Below are 18,760 nucleotides of genomic sequence, written 5' to 3'. Positions count from 1 at the left end.
AAGCAAGGAAGTAAGACAGTGTTCCGCGTGCTGACTGCCACCGGAGGGCCCGCGGCTGGCCAGGGTGGCCCGAGCAGGGCGGCCGCGCTTCCTGGGGCCGGGGGGCTGGGACGGGGGCAGCAGTCAGCCGCGGAGACGGACCGGGCTCCACGACACCCCACCCCCGCGCCCAGGAGCGGGAGGCAGAAGCCGGCGAGCAGATGGCAAAGGCTCAAAATAACCTCGAAATGTAAATAAGGGGTTTTGTTCAAAAAGGAAAATTAGATCTATTTCACATATTAAAATAGTTCCGCACGCAGCTGAATCCATCGCGCTTGGAAACCCACCAAGAACGTTAACACCTCGAGACCTGGCTCCCGCGAGCTGCTCTTTTTTCTCCCCCCTCCGCCCCCAAGCCCTGCAGGGCCGGCAGGAGACGCCGCCTCCCACAGCCACGGTCTGCAGCTCAGGGGACCGGCAGCTCCCCCAGCCCCCCCAGCACCCCCGGGCGCCCCGGGGCACTCACGTTTCACAGCGTTCAGAACCCGGCTGTCCAGAGGCTTGCGGCTGGGGTCGCTCGTGGAGGAGCGGATGCCCGTGCCACAGCTGTTGGCCAAAGTGTTCCTGGGGGGGCGGGAGGGAAGTGAGGCCGCTGGCCGGGGGGCCTGCCCTCCCAGCCTCCCCCCTGCACTGCTACTGACTTCGGGGGTCGGGTGACCCTAACCCCACCACTCTCCGAGAGATGGGAGGGAAGCAATGCCCCTCGGGGACGGGCTCCGCTGACCTACTCGCGAAGCACGCGCGGCTCCTATTTTATGGGGAGGGGGCGTCCGGGGCAGCCAGGCCTCCTCCGATGCGCGTGTCCCCTCGCGCGTCCCCGACCCACGGTGGGACATCAGCACGGCGGGGGGCCGTGGACCCGAGGCCGCGGTGAGCGCGTCGCCAAGAGGCCCGCGCGGCCCCCACAGCCGCCCAGGGACGCACCTGTCGAAGAAAGTGGCGAGGAGCCGCCGCAGCAGGACCTTGTGCTTCACGCCCGCGCACAGGTGGCAGTTCATGAGCTGGCCGCGCGTGATGTAGACCCCGGAGCCTGCGACCGCCAGACAGAGAGGCCGTGACCCACGACCCGGGCCCACGAGCTTCCCGGGGCCGCGGGGGCCAGAGCAGGCGCGCCCGGGCCGGGGGCTGCTGGGAAGCAGGGGGCAGCGCCAGGCCGCCCTGACTTCAACAGCAGCGCTCCCCTGGGGCCTGGGAGCCCACAGGCTGGGGACATCGCTCTAGGGGTCCCTCACTGTGCCGAGGCCCTGTCACCTGCAGGAGGTGCCCTCGGTCACGTGCCCGAGCGTGGTCCCCAGGTCACCCTTCCGGCCTCGAGGGCGTCCCCCGCTCTGCCTCCTCGCCTCTCCGTCCCTTCCCCAAAACCAAAGCCCCTCAGGCAGTGGGGGGAGGCGGGATCAGGGAGGTCAGCGGCCCAGCACATGCGGGGGGAGGGTGCAGCCCGCCACAGGCAGGGGTGCACTCAGCGAGCTGATGCGGCCCTGTTCATCCAGCCCCAGGCACCCAGCAGGGCCCGGCAGTGGCGAGGCCAGAGCCCGCCGAGAGCGTGGGGCCGGACTCTGCTCGCGGGGAAAGGAGCGGACGCACGTGTCGCTCAGTGTCCCAGACTCTGGAGAAGGAGACACCAAGGGCACGTGCGTGGGGTCCTCAGGACTCCCACCGTCCCCGTCAGGACTTCCCCGAGGACCCGCCATCACAGACCCCACACAACCTTGGGAGGGAAGTGGCGGGGCAGGGTGGAAGGAAGGTATGTGGGGGTGCTCTAGCCCCGGGGGGCCCTGGATGGAGACCACCATCGGGGCGTTGGGTCTATGCTGTCTGACCGAGTGTCTGCGAAGGCCCCTGTCAGGCCGTCTCCCGTCAGAGGCTCAAGGCCGACAGCAGAGCAGGTCACCTGGGCCACACGGGCTGGGCACTCCCTTGTTGAAGGGACTCTGTGCCAGGGGCTGGGGTATGGGGGGCCCGCCCCCCGATGTCTAGCTGTGGGTCGGGCCAGGGAAGGGGGCCAGCCCTCACCGGCCCAACCCCAAACCCTGACAGACAGGTGTGCCCCACCCCTCTCTGCCCTGCTCTACGGCTGCCCCCTGGGACCGTGGCTCCCAGCAGAGGGGACAGTCGGGCAGAGCCCCACAGCACTACCCCGGGTACGGCAGTCGGGAGGGGCAAAAAGGACTGGGGGAACCCAGAGGCTCCCGGTGGGTGCGCAACAGCACCGAGGAGGAGGGATGGCGCCCGTGGGTGCTGGCCGGCCCGTCTGGGGCTCCCCCAGTGACCACGGGAGGACACTCCCAGCAAATGGCTCCACCTCCCCCAGCATGGGTGACGGTTCCCCGCAAACAGCCTTAGATCTGCCAGGAGGGGCACGGCCCCACGCGGGGAGGAGGGCATTTGCTGACAAAGGCACCCGGCCCCAACGGGTGCCGTCTGTTTTCATCAAACTCCATTTCCGACTCTGAGCTGCATCCGGTGGGGACACTCTGGGGGCTGGGGGAGGGGACCAGCGCGCGAACTCGATTTGGTTTTATCTGCCACCTAAATTAAAACACAATCGTGATTGCAGTCCCTGCCAATCAGGCGTGCGGCCGGCCCAGGGGATTCAATTAAAATGCTAAATTAATTCAATTGAATAACTCCTCTTAATGACACATTCTTCTAAAAGGAAATTAGGGGAAATTTAAGATGTTCTGTCTTCTGTTTTTTGACTGATTGGTGATGAGTACATTGTTCACAGCTCCAAGGAGAAAGCGGGAGAGGACATTTGCACACACAGGCGGGGCGGGGAGGGACGCTCACCTGCCACGAGCTCCAGCTTCTCGCCGGGGTCCCCTTCGGAGTACAGTTTGGGGTGGCAGCGGTACCCGATCTGGCTGATGAGGCTGGCGGGCAGGGCCACGAGGTCGCGGCGGATGAGGACGCAGGAGCGGCTCTCCAGGGGCACGGGCTCCGGCTTCTCTTGCACTGTGGACACAGACCCGATCTGGTTAGGGGCGCGCTCGGGCTGCGCCAGGACAGGGACGGAGCTGGAGAACGCCCTTCCCTCCCGCCCGGGCCCGGGTCAGACCCACTCCGTGCCCGCCCTCCATTCTCTCTCCCTGCCCACCTGGTCCTGAGCCCGGCGGGGAGGACAAGAGGGAGTGAGCGAACGGAGGAAGGCAGGGGAAGGCTGCCCGCCTCCAGATCCGGAAACGAGCTGGGGGGACCGCCCGCGAGGTGTCCCCCAGGCAGAGGCCTGCAGACAAGGCAGGAACGACAGTGGCCAGCGCGAGGGAGCCAGACCCGTGGTCTGACCAGGGAGAGCGGCCCCTCTGCGGGACGAAGTACAGGCCGGGAACAGCACCGGCCCCGTGCGCGGCCCCGATGGGGCAGGGGACAGGGAAGCACGAGGGCAGCAGGCTGTGGGCAAGGAGGTGGCCGCCACCCACCCCCGCCCCTAGGCCTGGTCTGGCCGTGGGAACCTGCTCTCCATCAGGCAGGCCCAGGGCAGGTGTACCCGGCTACCACTGAGGCTGGGGCCAGTCTGTCCCCTCAGCTGTCCCCTCTGCACTGTGACCCACTCCCCCTTAGGGCTTATAGGAAGAATCAGCACCTGTGGGCACTGAGGGCGGGAGGGGCCAGGCTGGGCCAAGCACCTGGGGAAGCCGTATGGGGGTTGCTGCAAAGGGGCTTTGGGAGGGAGGATGGCAAGGAAGGGTCCTGGGCAGACCCTCCCGGCCCCCAGGCCTCCAGGCCTGGTGCAGCCTCAAGCTCCCGGAGGGGAGAGGTGAGGACCTACTCAGCCGCTGGGGGGCTGGCATCCTGGACACTGCGGGTGGGCCTCTGCGGAGAGGGCAGGCGGCTGAGACCAGAGCTGAGGGGGGCCTGCAGCTCCAGCCCATCCAGCCCGGACCAGGACACGGGTCGGAGGGTGCTGGGCCGCTCTGGGGGCCGGGCGCACCTCCCAGCAGGTGTGTGCGGGGCACCGGGCGGGACGGAGCCACCCAGAGCGCCAGAGGCTCTTCTAAACCCGGCGTGCCCGGAGGCTCAGGGAGCACAGGGAAAACAACCCGGATATTTTAAAACATAATTACCCGCCCCCGTCCCCCCACGGCCTGCTGTGACTACACACGCAGACGCGGCGCAGCGCGGCCGGCCCGCGGCGTTTACGTGCAGAGCGCTCACCAGCAGAAACCCCGCCATCCACCGCGCGTCCTGCCGTGTCTCTCTGAACAGCAGAAGTTGTCTGCACCCGGCACGCCTGCCCCCCAGCCCCCCAGCCCCCCAGCCCCCAGCCCGGCTCCCGAGAGCAGGGAGCGGCATATCCAGAACATCCAAAAGAGCCTCTTCTATTTCTGCTCTGCCGAGCGCCGGATACCGCGCCGGCTAAAAATACCGAACCCGAGCGGTGGCTCATCTGGAGAGGTGCTCTGGAGTCCTTCCCCGCCCCTTCCCCGGCCCCAGATCTCCCGCCGCAGCAGCCCACAGCTGAGCGGAGAAGAGAGGGCAGCGTGTGACCAGGTTCTGGTGGACCTGGGGGAGCGTGCGGGGGGTGGGGGGCGCAGGGGACACGCAGGGGGTGCGGGGGGCACGGAGGCGGGGGCCGTGGGGGCACAGGGGACGGGGGGCCCCTCGGTGGGCTGTGGGCAGGGACACAGCAGCCCACGGGCCGCCCCGCAGATCGCATCGAGGCACCCCACCCCCGTCCCCATCGATGGCCCCGTTTTTAACCGGCTTCCAGGACTGAGGGCTCTAAACATTTTGGCACCGTGGAATGGGGAGAGAGGCACACGAAAGAGCGATTAGCTATCTCTACCGAGAGGGGAGTCATCGCTCAGTGCGGGAAACGTGAGTCACCATCGAAAGGGCCTGCGCGGAAGGATCTGGAGTAGCAGCTGGTCTGGGCCAAAGGGGACAGGGACCAAGGACAGGCGAACAGTGCCCCTCAGACCACTGGACAGAGAGAGCTGTGACCAGACGCAAGGATGGACCCTGCGGGGAACTCTGGGCACTGAGAAGGGCCCCAAGCGCTCCCAGACCTGGGGACGCTGCACAGTCCAGCCAAGGAAGGACGGACGGGGCCTCGAGGACATTGCGCTGAAGGAGATGAGTCTAGCAGAGGACAGATCCCGCCAGACTCTGCCGCTGTGTGGGCCCGAGAGGGCTCAGACCCGCAGGGACGGACCGCAGGAGGGGAGATCTGTGTGTAACGGGGCAGAGTTCAGGTCAGGAAGATGGAGAGTCCTGGAGACAGACCAGGGGACGGCAGCAGAGCAGCGCGAGCGCGCCCGCGGGCCCTGGACGGTGCACCGGACACCAGCGGGACAGGAAACCCCAGTGTGTACGTCCTGGTGCAACAGAGCCGCCCTCCTGAGAAACGAACAGTGACCGTGGGGACGTGGGTCCTCACTCTGCGGTTCACACGGTGACGTCTGTCAGCTCAACCTCAGTACAACGGGGCTGGGGGGGGACCGACAGAGGGCAGAGTGGGCGAGGCGGGCCTGGAGGGACCCCGGCAGGCTCCCCAGCTTCCTCTCCGGCACTTCCTCCCCTTCCCGTGGCTCCCTGACTGGGAATCTAGAAAATGTGCTGGGCTCTCTCCCCAAGCAGAGCACACAGATCCCCCAGCCTGCGGGACCCCGGGGCCGACTCTGTTCCTGTCCCCAGGTGCACCTCAGGGATGGCATGGGGAGCCCCCACCAGGGCCAGTGGCCGCCTGCAGAGGACGGAGCGCCACTGAGGCGGGCGGGCAGGTGGGGGACAGAGAAGGGGACTGCCACCCTATGAGAGTGTGCACCGTTTGTTAAAATGGCAGAGGAAGAAAAGGGACCCCTGGTCCGTGATTATATGGGGAAATACAACTTACAACCAAATGGAAAGAAAAACGCTAAATCACACCGTCCACTTCTCACGACTGTAGTGACTGTAACCAAGCCTGCGAGGTTCATGAGGGCAAGCGAGGGACACCCCCGTCCACAGGCCCGAGTCAGACCCGCACAGACACACTCGGCTCACTTGTGACAAAGGGTCACTCACCGCCGCAGGGGAAGGGACAGCTGCTCTGACACGGGGTGCCCTGGAACAGGTTGTATGTGGGCAAATCGCAAAAGGAAACCACAAAACTACCCTGGATCTAAACCTCACATCTTACCCGAAAAAGAGTAAAAACGGGTCATGGACCTAATGTACGACACAAAAACGTAAACCTTTTGGAAGAAAATCTCTGTGATCCTGGGTTCAGCTAAAAGCTCAGACACAACCCACAAAAGAATCAATGGGTTAAAACCGACCAGATGAGGACGAAAACCTCCCGTGTGGGGACAAGGCACAGACAAGCCCACCCCGCAGTCCAGAAGGAGCGGTCCGCAGACCACACTGACCCAGGACTTGCCCCGAAAATCCAGCGCAAACTCCCAAAACTCAAGAGCAAGAAGACGGATGGTTTGGTTTTTAAAATGGGCAAAAGATCTGAACAGACACTCGGCCAGAGAGGGTCCAGATGGCCAATTAGCACATGAAAAGATGCTCCACATCATCGGCCATTGGAAAGCAGCACAGAAACCACACAGAGAGACCCCACTTCACGCGTACGGAGCAGCGCAGCTCGCGAACCCCGGGCGCACCGGATGGCGCAAGGGTGCGGAGCAGCTGGGCAGGGGGCCCCGGCCGGCGGGCGCGCACGCGGGGACACAGGTGCACAGCTTCCCGGGAGCCGGCGGTCCCACCTGAGGCACTCACCCAGGAGAAATGAGACATGGACACAGTCTGCACAGGCCCCCAGCAAGGGGGCTCACCGCGCTCCGCTCACCAACGCGCCAGGCTGGAGACAGCCCGGGCCCCGCGGCGGCAGGCGGACACGGCCAAGCGCCCGCAGAGCAGGTCACCGCCACATGGACGTCGGGAAGACCGCGGCACAGTACAGGGGAGCCTCAAACTCGCCGGTGGGACGGAAGGGGCCGGTCTCCCACGGTCCCACACCTGGTGTGTGGGACCGGGTCCCAAACACAGGACTCTGGGGAGAGAGAACTGACCGGTGACTACAGAGGACAGCGTGGGGCCGGGGGACCGATGGCAGCCGCGTGGAGGCCGACGGAGCTGCTCTGCACAGTGAACACGTGCCACACCGCCCCCACGCCCGCCCGCCCTGTCCCTGCTCGGCCCCAGGCGGCCTCCCCGCTCTGCACCAACCAGACCCACAGCTCTGAAAGGGCCACCCCGAGACCGGCAGCAGTACCCCAGGACACGACCACATCAGCACCCCGGGAGCGGCGGTTACCCAAGGTGCACCTGGGCCTGGGGTGCTGGGGGTCATCACGGACGCGTGGAGAAGCCACGTCCCCCACCGACGGCAAGATCACCCCATCTCGTGGATGCTCCAGGGCAAGGACACAGGGCATCTCAGAACCAGCAGACACGACACGCTGGGCACAAGTAAGTCCGGCTGGGAAGGCCCAGAAGAAATAAACACAAGTGGGAAGAGATGTGAGGCCGGGAGTGGGGACGACGTGTGTGCAGACGCCGCTGCCCAGGGCCCCCGGGAGCACAGAGAGGGACGCAGCAGGCCTCTGGGTCCCCGCGCTCGGGAAGGCACAGACACAGCCAGCCACAGGGGAGGACTGAGACCGCTCCACCCGGACAGCACCCGGTGCAGCCCCGAGCCGTGTCCTCCTGCCGCAGCCCCCGCCCCTTGGTTCCAGCTCAGAATGCCCAAAATGTCCCCTGGGCAGCTCCCCATCCGACTCAAACCTGCCGCAGCCGCTGCCTGGGCCCAGACTCCACAAGCTCCGCTAGTCTTGTGTCCAGCACCCAGGTCTGGCCCCGGGAGGCCCCATGAAGCCCCCGAACGGAGTCCCAGCAAAGCCAGGGGCGCTCTGTCACTGCCCATCTGACCAAACTCCTCCTGCCCGCCACCCCTCTGTCTGCTCCCAAGGCTCGTCCAGCGCCGGCCTCGAGATGCAAGCCGCCTCTCCGTCCCCTGTCCCCTGCACACGACTGGACAGGTCACGGCCCAGGACACCAGGCGACAGTGGTCACCATGAAAACCCAGCAGGGCTCTGTGCCTGGGGAACATGTTTAGGTAAAGTGCGCGTGCACGCGCTATACAAAGACGAGACGCAGGCCTCCGGGAGACAGCGAGAGGCAGAGGGACGGCTGGGAGGACAGCCTTCCCTGGTGTGGTCTCTGTTCACGATGATGGACGTACATCAGCTATGCCAAAATAAATGTGTTTATTTGACTTGATTTTTTTTTAAGTCTTTATTTATTTGACATAGAGATACAGCAAGAGAGGGGAACACAAGCAGGGTGGGGGGGAGAAGCAGGCTTCCGCTGAGCAGGGAGCCCGATGCGGGACTCGATCCCAGGACCCCAGGATCTTGACCAAGCTCAAGGCAGATGCTTAATGGCGGAGCCCCCCAGGCACCCCAAAAATAAATGTGCTTAGGTGTGCCTGGGTGGCTCAGTGGGTTAAAGCCTCTGCCTTTGGCTCGGGTCATAATCCCAGGGTCCTGAGATCGAGCCCCGCGTTGGTCTCTCTGCTCAGCGGGGAGCCTGCTTCCTCCTCTCTCTCTGCCTGCCTCTCCGCCTACTTGTGATCTCTGTCAAATAAATAAATATATAAATGTGTTTGACTTCCCCAGAGATGCCTGCCCGGCCATGGAGTGTCCCCCCAACATCATCAACTCCAGAAGCTGCATAAAAGTTGCTTAACTTTCAGGGCCAGGCCCCCTGAGCTGAGCGGTCAGCGGCCATGGGGCCGGGCAGCAGGGGCGCGGGGCCTGGAGCGTGCAGACTCAAGGTGCCCCAGCCCGGGGGACCTCCTGGCTTTCCTTCAACTTCCTTTCACCACAAAGCAGCACATGTGGAGGACGAGATTCAGAAAAATGACCACCAAGAAACTAAGAAAAAGTTAAATCAAGAACGCGGTGTCCACATACAAGATAAACAGACACCAGATCTTGGGGCCTGCCAGGAGGAAGTGCTCTGGGGACCGCAGGCCTTCAGCCGAGACCCAGGACTGGTCACGGCGCAGGGCATCCTGCCAGCTCCAGCCGAGACCTGGGAGGGCCCAGCAGACTCTCTCTGGAGCAGCCCCGGTGGGGGCTCCTGGACGTTCATTCTCACACACGGTCCGGCGTTCAGTAAGAAATTACCAGGAACACGGGGAAATGAGTAATAAAACCCCAATTTACAAAAAGACATGAGATCAGACCCCCCTGGGGATCCGTCCCGGACAAGAGCTCTGCACACACGCAGGGAGTGTGGGGACGCGACGGAGAACTTCACCGGAAAACCAGAATCAGACCCTGGACACGGGATCCGTGCTGGAGACGGAACAGAGCAGGTGACAAGATTTTCGATCTGGAAGACGATCCAGATTGAGGCAGAGAAGGGGAAGGGAAGTAGGAGAGTCCCAAGAAAGAGTCAAAGTGACACTGAATGTAGGGGAGAGGACGACCCCATGTCCCGGGAGCCCAGGAAGCGGCCAGTGTGCACGGAGGCCATCGTGGCCGAGAGGCCCCAGCGAAGACGGAGAGGGAAGAGGGGAAAGAGCCCCGGGACACTGTGCGGGGAAGCGTCAGCACAGCTCGGGACACGGCCGAGAAGGGCTGGGGGCCCTGAAAACGTCCCCAGAACGAAGACAGAGCCCGGTCAGGAGGCTTGCAGGTCCGTGAAGGAGAAGCGTCCGTCGGGATGGACGTGAAACGCTAACCCTGGAGACAGCAGCGCACGGACTTACAACAAGAGAGGAAAAGGGGAAAGAAAGAGAACCAGGCTGACCGACCGGTAGAGGGAAAACAGAGGAGCGTGGGGGGGTCTGTGGGAACAGACGGGAGCAGTGAGACGGGACAGGAGACCCGGAGTTGTCAGTAATTACACGAAATGTAACTGGACCGGGCTAAAAAGGACTTAAAACTGGAAGTCTGCGAAGGACAAGGAAAGGCTGGAAGCCACACGCGGACCCGCGGCGTCCGCCCCGACAGCCCACGCCAGCCGGAGAGCGCGCTGACCCTCCCAGCCGGCCGTCGGAGGACTCGCCGGAGCGGCAGGACGGCCACTTCAACGGGGAGAGGACAGCAACCGCGGCAGAGCGTGCGCAGCGCACCCGGCCGGGACGGTTTTCCAGGCTGCACGACGCCCTCGTGCTCTTCGTAGGTATGGCTGGGGCGCGGGGGCGGACAGCCGCTCTGAACACCCTCTGGCCGGGGGCGAAGAGGTGACCGGAAAGCCCGGCACGTGTCTGGGAGTCGAGCGCCGCACCCCGGCCGCCCACCCCGTGGGTCAGCTCAGGGACACGGGGGACGCGGTCTGCGCCATCGACAAGGGAAACGCACTACCCGGAAGGCGGCCGCACGGACCAGGGAGCGCACGGCCCTCCGCGCGCACAGTGGAGAGTCGGAGGAGCCGATCGTCTAAACGGCTGCCTTCGGCACTGGGGAGACAAGAGGCAGTGGGACCCAGAAAGTGGAAGCAAACTCAAGTGAAAACACACATAAAGGTGTAAAATAGAGAAACAAAATCCCAAAATCTTTCTTTGAGAGAAAGAAAGGGACAAAGGGCAGAAATTAACAGGGTTCAGGACGCGGGGCAGGAGCCTGCCGGACAGGGCTCGGCAAAGTTCCGAGGTTAAGAGGCCGTCGGGGCTGCATGTGCGTCGGCTGCGCTCAGGACGCAGCCCCGGCCGGGCTCCGACCACAGCGGGTGCCCCCCTGCCCCGATTCACCAGCGGCCGGACGCAGGCTCTGCACTTGCCCTCTCCGCCCGACGCCCCTTCCAGGAGTCGGACCCCGGGCAGTGCCGCATGCCCCCCAGCAGTCACCCGACACAGGGGAAAAAGAAAACGAATCAGGAAGCCAAATCGTGAGCGTCAACGGCAACGAGGCTGAGCGGGTTCCAGGAGTGTGAGGTTTTGGTTCTGTCTTATTTGAATATTCAAGAGGGCTCCCCCCCCCCACCCGTCCATAGCTCAGAGAAGTAGCAGAGGAGAAGAGGGGAACCACGTGACCGTTTCAATATTTAGAGACAAAGTTTTGGTTAAAATTTAACACTCAACAAAAAAAGAAGAAGAAAACACTCTTCGCCTAGAACAAGAACGTCCTTCCTCTCCCAACGCGCACCCCAAGCGCCTGGAGCGAAGACCCCACTTAAAGACGCACCATGGCAAGCTGCTCCCGCGTTTGGAGAGGCGGCGGCCGAGCCGGAAGCCCGGGCCAGTCCGGCAGGGCAGAGAGGGAGCCGCACGGTCAGGAGCAGCAGCAGAAGCCCGGGGCGGGCCGACGCCGGGGCTGCACACCCCGAGAGTCTGGAAGAATCCGCAGGTGAGCGGTCAGAATACGTAAGTGAGCTCAGGCCAGATTTTTTCTTTAAATAATAAACCTCATTTGTTCCTGTAACACTCACAACAACCAATGACAAGAAAGAGGAAACTTAAATACCATGTAGATTCAAACAAAAAATGAGTTTCTATTAAATAACTTGACAACGGGCGGGCAGAGACCACCATCACAGTCCCAGGAAAAGTCCGGAAACGGCGTAAGTGGAGGGAAACAGGGAGCACCGCAGGGACCTGAGCGTGCCCCAGGCCTGGCCGGAGGCGACGGCAAAGCCCAGCCGAGCCCCAGCAGACAGCCTGGCATGGCGTCGGACAACACGATTCTAAAAGGCGTGTGTGTAAGAACGCGAAGAGGAGGCAGGCCCGGCCATCATAAGGAAGAGAACCAGGGACGGGGAGACGCGTGGGGGGACGCACGGGGGGACTCGGTGGGGGAGGGGAGGGCATGGCCCAGGCAGGCTCGCGGAGCGATGCCGTGGGAGGAGGTGGTCTCCCGCGGACCCATGGCTGACCTGCTGGGGAGTCAGGCAGGGTAAGGGTCAGCGCTGGGCCCCGTCGCAGCCCATGAAAACCTCAATCCCAGACGTGCCGCAGACACTAAAGCCTTTCCTGCGTCCGAATCCCGGCTGTTAGGAGGAGAACCGGCGCAAGGGGAGGGCAGGACGACCCCGGGACTGAACCGGATTTGGAGACACCGGCCTGACCACGTGGCTTTGAATCCAGGAATCCCAGCTCCGACGGCGGGGACGGTGGCACGGGCCCCGACCCCCCAAAAGGAAAGAGTCGATCCTGGAACATTCGTGGGATAAGACGGGGTGAAAAGTGCTGTAAACACCCTCTATGCTAGCAGTAAGTACAAGTGCAGGTACACGGGGGACGCAGGGACGCCGTCCGTGGCAGGGACGCCGGAGAGCCAACCCCAGGCTGAGGAGCCAGACCACGGCCGCCGGCAGCCGTCTCGGCGCGCGCTGAACCTGGGGGCTGGGAGGGGGCGACGGTTTCGTCTCGCCAAGGGAAGAGCCCGGCTTCGCTGGCAGGGGTCACCCGTCACGCCCTCAGGTGCCTCCTGGAGGCCACACCGGGAGGCGCCCACGTGGCCCCTGCGGAGCTCCACTGACGCGCACGACCCGAGCCCAGTCACGACGCAAGACCCGCCAAACCCAAACGGGCTCCGCACCGTGGCTGAGCCGCGCTCCGAGAGAGGCCAGCGTCCTGAGGGACAAGGAGCGAGAGACCGTCCCAGACTCAGGGGAGGGCGGGGAACGGCCACAATCGCGCCGACCCGAGCCGGGGCCCAAGAACAGCCGCGGGGGGCGGAGGGGACCGCGGGGACGCCCCGTGGACCGCGGCTCGGAGGGCCCTGCTTCACAGCTGGCGGGAGCACAGTGCTTCCGTGGACGTTGTCCTCGTGTGTCACGAGCACTTGCCGGGGGGGCAGAGGGGCGTGGCTCTGGCAACGTGCTCTCGGGGGGTCGGAGACCCCACAGCCTCTCCGGGGACAGACGAAGGGGCGGCAGAGCGGACCCGGCACCTTCCAGCCCACAAGCGCGTCCGAGCAGACGGCACGTGTGGGGACATTTCTGCGCATTTAAAATGATTTCAAATCTAAAGTTTTGGCTTTTTTTTTTTTAAGGAGCACAGAGGAAAGTCAATATCTCAATGTGGAGAGAAAGGTCTTTCTTTAGACAAAACACAAAAACCGACTGATCATAAAGAAAAGCGGATAAACCTCTCGTGTCCGAGCGGGAGGCGTAGGCCGGGCGGGGTCGTCTCCGCAACGCACCCGGGACAGGCAGAGTGAGGACAGGCAGCTGCCCCCACGAGAGGGGACGCTCCCGGCACAGGCCACCACGCCCGCAGCCACCACACAGGCTGCTACTGAGTCCCACTCGGCGCCACCGTGAGAGGCCTGGAAACACGAGCTGCGGGCGCCCCACACGGCGACATGCACCAAGTCCCAGATCCACTGACAATGAGCGGACACGGGACCAACCCGGAAAGGTGGCCCCAACGAGGAGAAAAACCGGTGAAGAAATGATGCAGGATGGCGTGAGGGGCGGAGGCTTTAGCCCAGCGACGGAACCCAACCGCGATGCCGCCGTTGAGCCGAGAGGAGCCCAAGGAGGGGAGCCGGGGGCAGCCGAATCAGGAGCGAAACGGAGCCGCCACGAAGACGGGTGCCCGCGGAGACACGGCGACTTCCTGCGGTCTCCCGGGAGGAAAGCCGGAGGCCGGCGTCCATCACACGCGAGCGCGAGCCGGGGACGCCAGCACAGACCCGCGCCCAGGGCAGGGGCACCCCCGCACGTCCCACGCCCGCGAGGCCGACTGACGGAGGCGCCTCTGAGACCGTCCCGCGAGTTTCTGGAACTCACCGCGGGTCTGGCGTCAGCGCCGTGAGAAACGTCACGGGAAATTCTTCAAGCGGAAGAAAAACGGCACCAGACGGAAACCCGCGTCCACACAAAATAAATACCAACCGGGTCTTCTCATGTTTTTAAAGAGATTATTAGAGAGAGCACGAGCAGGGGAGCGGCAGGCAGAGGGGAAGCAGGCTCCCCGCCGAGCAGGGAGCCCGACGCGGGGCTCGATGCCAGGCCCCCGGGATCATGACCTGAGCCGAAGGCAGAGGCTTAACCCACTGAGCACCCCAGGCGACCTGGGCTTTCTTTTGTATTTTAAATATCTTTGAAAAGAAACTGGACATCACATGAAAGAGAAAACAGAACCTCACATTTTCTGCAAAAATTAACCCAGAACGACCCACAGACCAAACGTAAAACCCAAAGCCGCAGAACACGTAGACGGGAACGGAGGGGAGAACCTTTGCACTCTTGAGAGTAACGACTTGAAGACAACGCAGAGAAACACAGCCGATGCGTGAACAGGGTGACGGCGAGGGGCCCCCACGCCGTGGAAAACCCGTGTGTGACTCTGACCTTCCCCCCCACAACGTAGCAGCCACCGCTGACCACAAGCCTGACGACAGCGCACGGTCTGTGAGCGAACGTGATCCCCCGCGTGACCTGCTCTTCCCGTGACGTCAGCTGGAGGACAGAAAGTGCCACCCAGGAAGACCACAGGGACGCGAACACGCTCTCACGGCGGCGGCCGCAGACCGTCCACACGCGCAGGAGGGGGTCCCAGCGGTTAAAAGCCGACTGTTCAGGGTCAACTGTAATTAGTGGCTTGATTTCATCGACATTAAAAAATGTCTGTTTTGTGTTTTTTTAAGATTTTGTTTATGTGAGAGACACAGCGAGAAAGAAGGAGCATAAGCGGGGGAGAGGCAGAGGGAGAAACAGACCCCCCGCGGAGCAGGGAGCCCGACAGAGGGCTCGATCCCGGGACCCTGGGAGCATGACCTGAGCCGAAGGCAGACGCTTCACCAACGGAGCCCCCGGGCGCCCTGAGGATGTGTTTTAGCAGAGACTGTCAAGGGGACGAACAAACACGGAGTCCAGGAGAAAACGTCGGTAACTCACGCACCCAGCAGAGGCTCCTCCCGAATCCACGAGGAACGCACAACTGCCACCGGGGCCCGGGAGCCAAACAAGCAGGAAGAAGGGCCGAGGGTCGGGGCACGGCGGCAGGCGGCACGAGGGTGGCGGACACGTGGGAGGAAGCCGACATCAGGGACACCATCGCGGCCCAGCAGCAACGGCTTTAAAACACGGCGAGCCCAGCGTCGGCGCATGCGTGGCCCGTCTGGCTGCAGCGTGACCCACGGCACCGTGGCCGGCGAGAGCCGGACAGCGTCCCCCAGTCAGACGCATGCCTGCCACGCGACCGCCGCCTTACCGCGGGGGCCCACGCCGCGGGACGGGAGCCTCCAGGAGCACGAGGGTGCGCACGGCCTCGCTCTCACTACTGGGGACTAGGAGGCACGGAAACGCCCCGTGACCGGTGAAGGAGCAGCCCGACCGCTGTGGCCACATGTTCACACGGCGCACGGAACACCCATGCGGTCCGGCCCCCCCGGGCCATCCCCGGGAGAACGCAGAGCAGCAGGGCAAGAGTCGGGGGAGCCGGGGTCCCCGGGGACCCGACGAGGGTGGCGTGGGGAGGGGCTCTGGCGCACAGAGGCCACGACAAGACCACCCGCGGCGGTGAGACGGGAGAACCGAGCAGCAGGATGGACGTCAGTTACTCACCGATCATTACCTGTTACCTGTTGTCTATTTCTAAGCAGGGTCCAGACGCAGTTGCAGCCCAGTGCCGGGCGCGCCCTCCCAGCCCTGAGATCAAGAGTCGGAGGCTTCCGCTCAAAACTGAGCCACCCAGGCGGCCCCGGACTTAGATTTTAAAACGGACTAGAAACCGAACCCAGAGAGTCGGCTCTCTCCGGCGGGCAGAGCGGCGCAGGGGGAGGCCGTTGCATGGGAGCACAGGGAGCACGTGGGTGCACGGCAGGCCCGGCCAGAGGGGACAGGAGCGCGCGGCGGCAGGAGGGGCGGCGTTGCAGAGGAAGCGGACCGGCCGAGGGAGGCGTCCGAGGCACGGAGCGCGTCAACAGTGGGGCCAAGAAGGAAACATTCAACCCGAAAGGTGCCGGCAGAGGGGCGCCGGGGTGTCCGCAGGGGAGCTTGAGTGTCCAACTTATGATTTTGGCTCAGGTCATGATCTCAGGGTCGTGGGATGGAGCCCTGTGTCGGGCTCCGTGCTCCGTGCAGAGTCCGCTTCTCCCTCTGTTCCCCTGCCTCCTCTCACGCACCCGCTCTTTCTCAAATAATGAATAAAATCGTAAAACACACCCAGGTGAAAGGAGGTGTCGGCAGGAGGATAAAGGAACAGGGCCACGAGGACAGACTTGAAACAGCTCCATCAAAAGTCCGACCCCGTGGACGTGAGGGCCTCGGATAAAAGACGGATGGTGGGACCGCAGGAACCCGCAGTCCAAACCCCGGGTCGCGTGGAAGGAGCTACAGCCCCACGTGGTCAAAGCCCAGGTCCGTATCCTGTGCCACGGTGACCGCGGGACCCGACTGCTTCTAGTCACCAGACCCATGATGCTCGGAACCGGCCTGGGTATGCGTACAGCTGACTGAGCACCAGACTGGGGAGGGAACCGAGGACTGACCCTCACAGCACAGACGAGCCCCGCACGCACTCTGCCCAGACAGAAGCGGGAGTGCCTAGTGCACGATGCTTCCCCTGACATTCTAGAACAGGCCGGCATGTCCAGACGGACAGAGAGCCTCTGGGAGGCCGCCGGGGCGGGCAGTGACCACGCTCTGTCGCCACAGCCAAGACAAGAACAGGCGCCTTTCACACCCACTGCACGGAGGTAGAGACCGACCCCGGGAACAGACAGAGGAGGAAACCCCGGGGTCCTCAGGCTGGAGGGTTACACGTGACATATGACGGGCTCTGTCCTGTCCCCGAGACAGGAGATGCTGAGGACCAGCAAACCATGGAGGCCACCGCCGGAGGCTCTCAGGGACGAGCCCCAGACTGCAGCTGGAGTGCAGAGCCGAGCCTCCTGCCCTCAGGGCCGGCACCTCCCCTGCCGGGCTGGAGCACTGCCTTCACAGGGAGGGAACCCCCGCCCCACCCCTGCTGGGGCCCGACCCTCTCCAGACCAGGGACAAAAAGCCCCGCTCCTCCCCAGGCCCCCCCAGCCTTGGGGCTGAGCTCCAGCAGTGTGGACGCCCTGACCCAGGCCGGGAAGCAGGGAGGGCAGCTTGGGGTTGGGATTCACAGAGCAAACCTTGCCTTCCCCTTCTCTGCGAGACCCCCAGGCCAGAAGCGGGGCTACAGGTGGGTGCGGCCCCGACAGGCAGGGGGCTGGGGTGCAGCGATGGACAGCCGCGGGATGGCCTCCCTCAGGGACGGCACGGAACCAGCATCACGGACGGCGCCGGGCGGGGCCGGGTCCAGGACACAGCACACACTCTCTGTCCTTCCGGAGTCCCAGGGGTCACCTGCAGCTTCGGCTCCCGGCCGGCGGAACAGGGAACAGACGTGGGCCGCAGGTAGGACCCCATCCCGGGTCCAGGGTCGGGCACACAGGTAGGCCCCGGGGGAGCCGAAGCACGGGTGGTGGGGCCACTGTGCGCCTCGGACAGCGGCCCACGGGGGTCCCCTCCCGGGAGCCAGCAGGGCCCGGTGGGAAGTGCCTGGCTCGCGGCCGTTGTCTCTGACACCCGCAGGTGCAGGAGGAGGGGCTGAGCCTATGGCAGAAGGTGCCACGGGAGCCCTGACGGGGTGGGGGGAGGGGGCAGTGGTGCAGAAAGTGGCCCCTCCAGTCAGAGCCACCCCCCGGCAGAGGTGGCAGAGGGACCCCCTCCCAGGGCACCCTTGGTTGGCTCACTCTCCCCACCCCTAAGCATCACTCCCGCCCATCCTGCCTCAGGGTGACCCCCAGCCAAGATTAAATACTTGTTCAAGGTCCTCTTCGCTGTCTCTCTCCGTCTGGGCCACCATTGGTCACGGCCCGTGGGTACACATGTGCCCAAGGAGCGTGGCAAGGGTGGCTGGCAGGAGCAGACCCAGCACCTCTGTGCCCCACCACCGACCCCCACGGCCTAGAGAGGGCAGGCCTCCTCCGCTCGCTGCCCTGGCTCACAGCTGGGGCAGGGGCTTCCTAGGCCCCCAGGAGACCCTGCTCCAAGCCGGGGGCTGTGGAGAGACGGGAGGGAGCCTGACCCGCCCTACCGATGCCCCCTGCCCCTGCTCAGCACCCTCCTGGTCACTCAGTCCTAAGAGCAGCAACTCAGAACAACCCCAGTGTCCTTGAGGACTAGGTAAGTCAGCTGTAGTGTCTCCGCCGGATGGACGAGAAGCCCAAGAGACACAGGGGACACAGGCCCTGTGGGGACACGGCGGGACCACTGGGGAACGGTCCCCTAACTTCATCTGTCATGTTTAATTCCTTCATTTCTAGAGCAAGAGGCTCGGGACACAGAAGCTGGTCTTGACAAGGTGGAGGGTGGACATGGGGGCACCCCTGTGGGCTCCCACACCTTCCTGCACAGACGAGGCTGGCCCAGAGACCCTGGGAGGTCGCCCGGGCCCAGCTCTCCCTGGACAGGTGGGGAAACGGGCTGGGAAGAGGGTCCCGCGTGTCCGTATGTGGCAGGGTGCGCCTTGGAACATCCCGATGGCACCGGCTCAACAGCCTGCCCAACCCAAGTCCGGGCGCCAGACTGAGGGCAGTGGCTGCCCAGCTGCCCAAGGGGCTGTGAGGATGTCCCCCAACCCGACCAAGCCGGCGCGCAGAGGGAGCCTGGGGCGTGGGCAGGCAGCCTCTGAGGGCAGGCCCCTCTCGCTGCCTGCTTGCCCCCACGGCCCCCTCCCCCACCACCCTCTTCCCAGCTCACCCGGCGCCCGGCGATGCCAGCGACGTCACTGCCAATAACCTAGATTTTAACCAAGAAATCGCACTCCCCCCACTGCCCCACTTATGGTCTCACCGAG

At 64.1% G+C, this 18,760-nt stretch overlaps 1 protein-coding gene across 2 annotated transcripts in view; it reads right to left on the bottom strand.

Annotated features, from left to right (window-relative positions):
* The window catches only part of NACC2 (NACC family member 2), a 65,041-nt gene that overhangs the window by 5,543 nt on the left and 40,738 nt on the right, over positions 1-18,760 (bottom strand). For both annotated transcript variants that reach the window (XM_080820580.1, XM_080820581.1), the window contains 3 exons: positions 2,830-2,994; positions 964-1,069; positions 506-603 (listed from right to left, as the gene is read on the bottom strand). In XM_080820580.1, coding sequence (XP_080676706.1) covers positions 506-603; positions 964-1,069; positions 2,830-2,994 — 369 coding nt within the window. The remainder of the gene's footprint in view (positions 1-505; positions 604-963; positions 1,070-2,829; positions 2,995-18,760) is intronic.

The sequence above is a fragment of the Martes martes genome (genome assembly GCF_963455335.1).
Source record: "Martes martes genome assembly, chromosome: 12".
Classification (NCBI taxonomy): Eukaryota; Metazoa; Chordata; class Mammalia; order Carnivora; family Mustelidae; genus Martes; species Martes martes.
The sequence above is the reverse complement of the archived record's forward strand: the minus strand, read 5'-3'. Positions and strand labels throughout refer to the sequence as shown.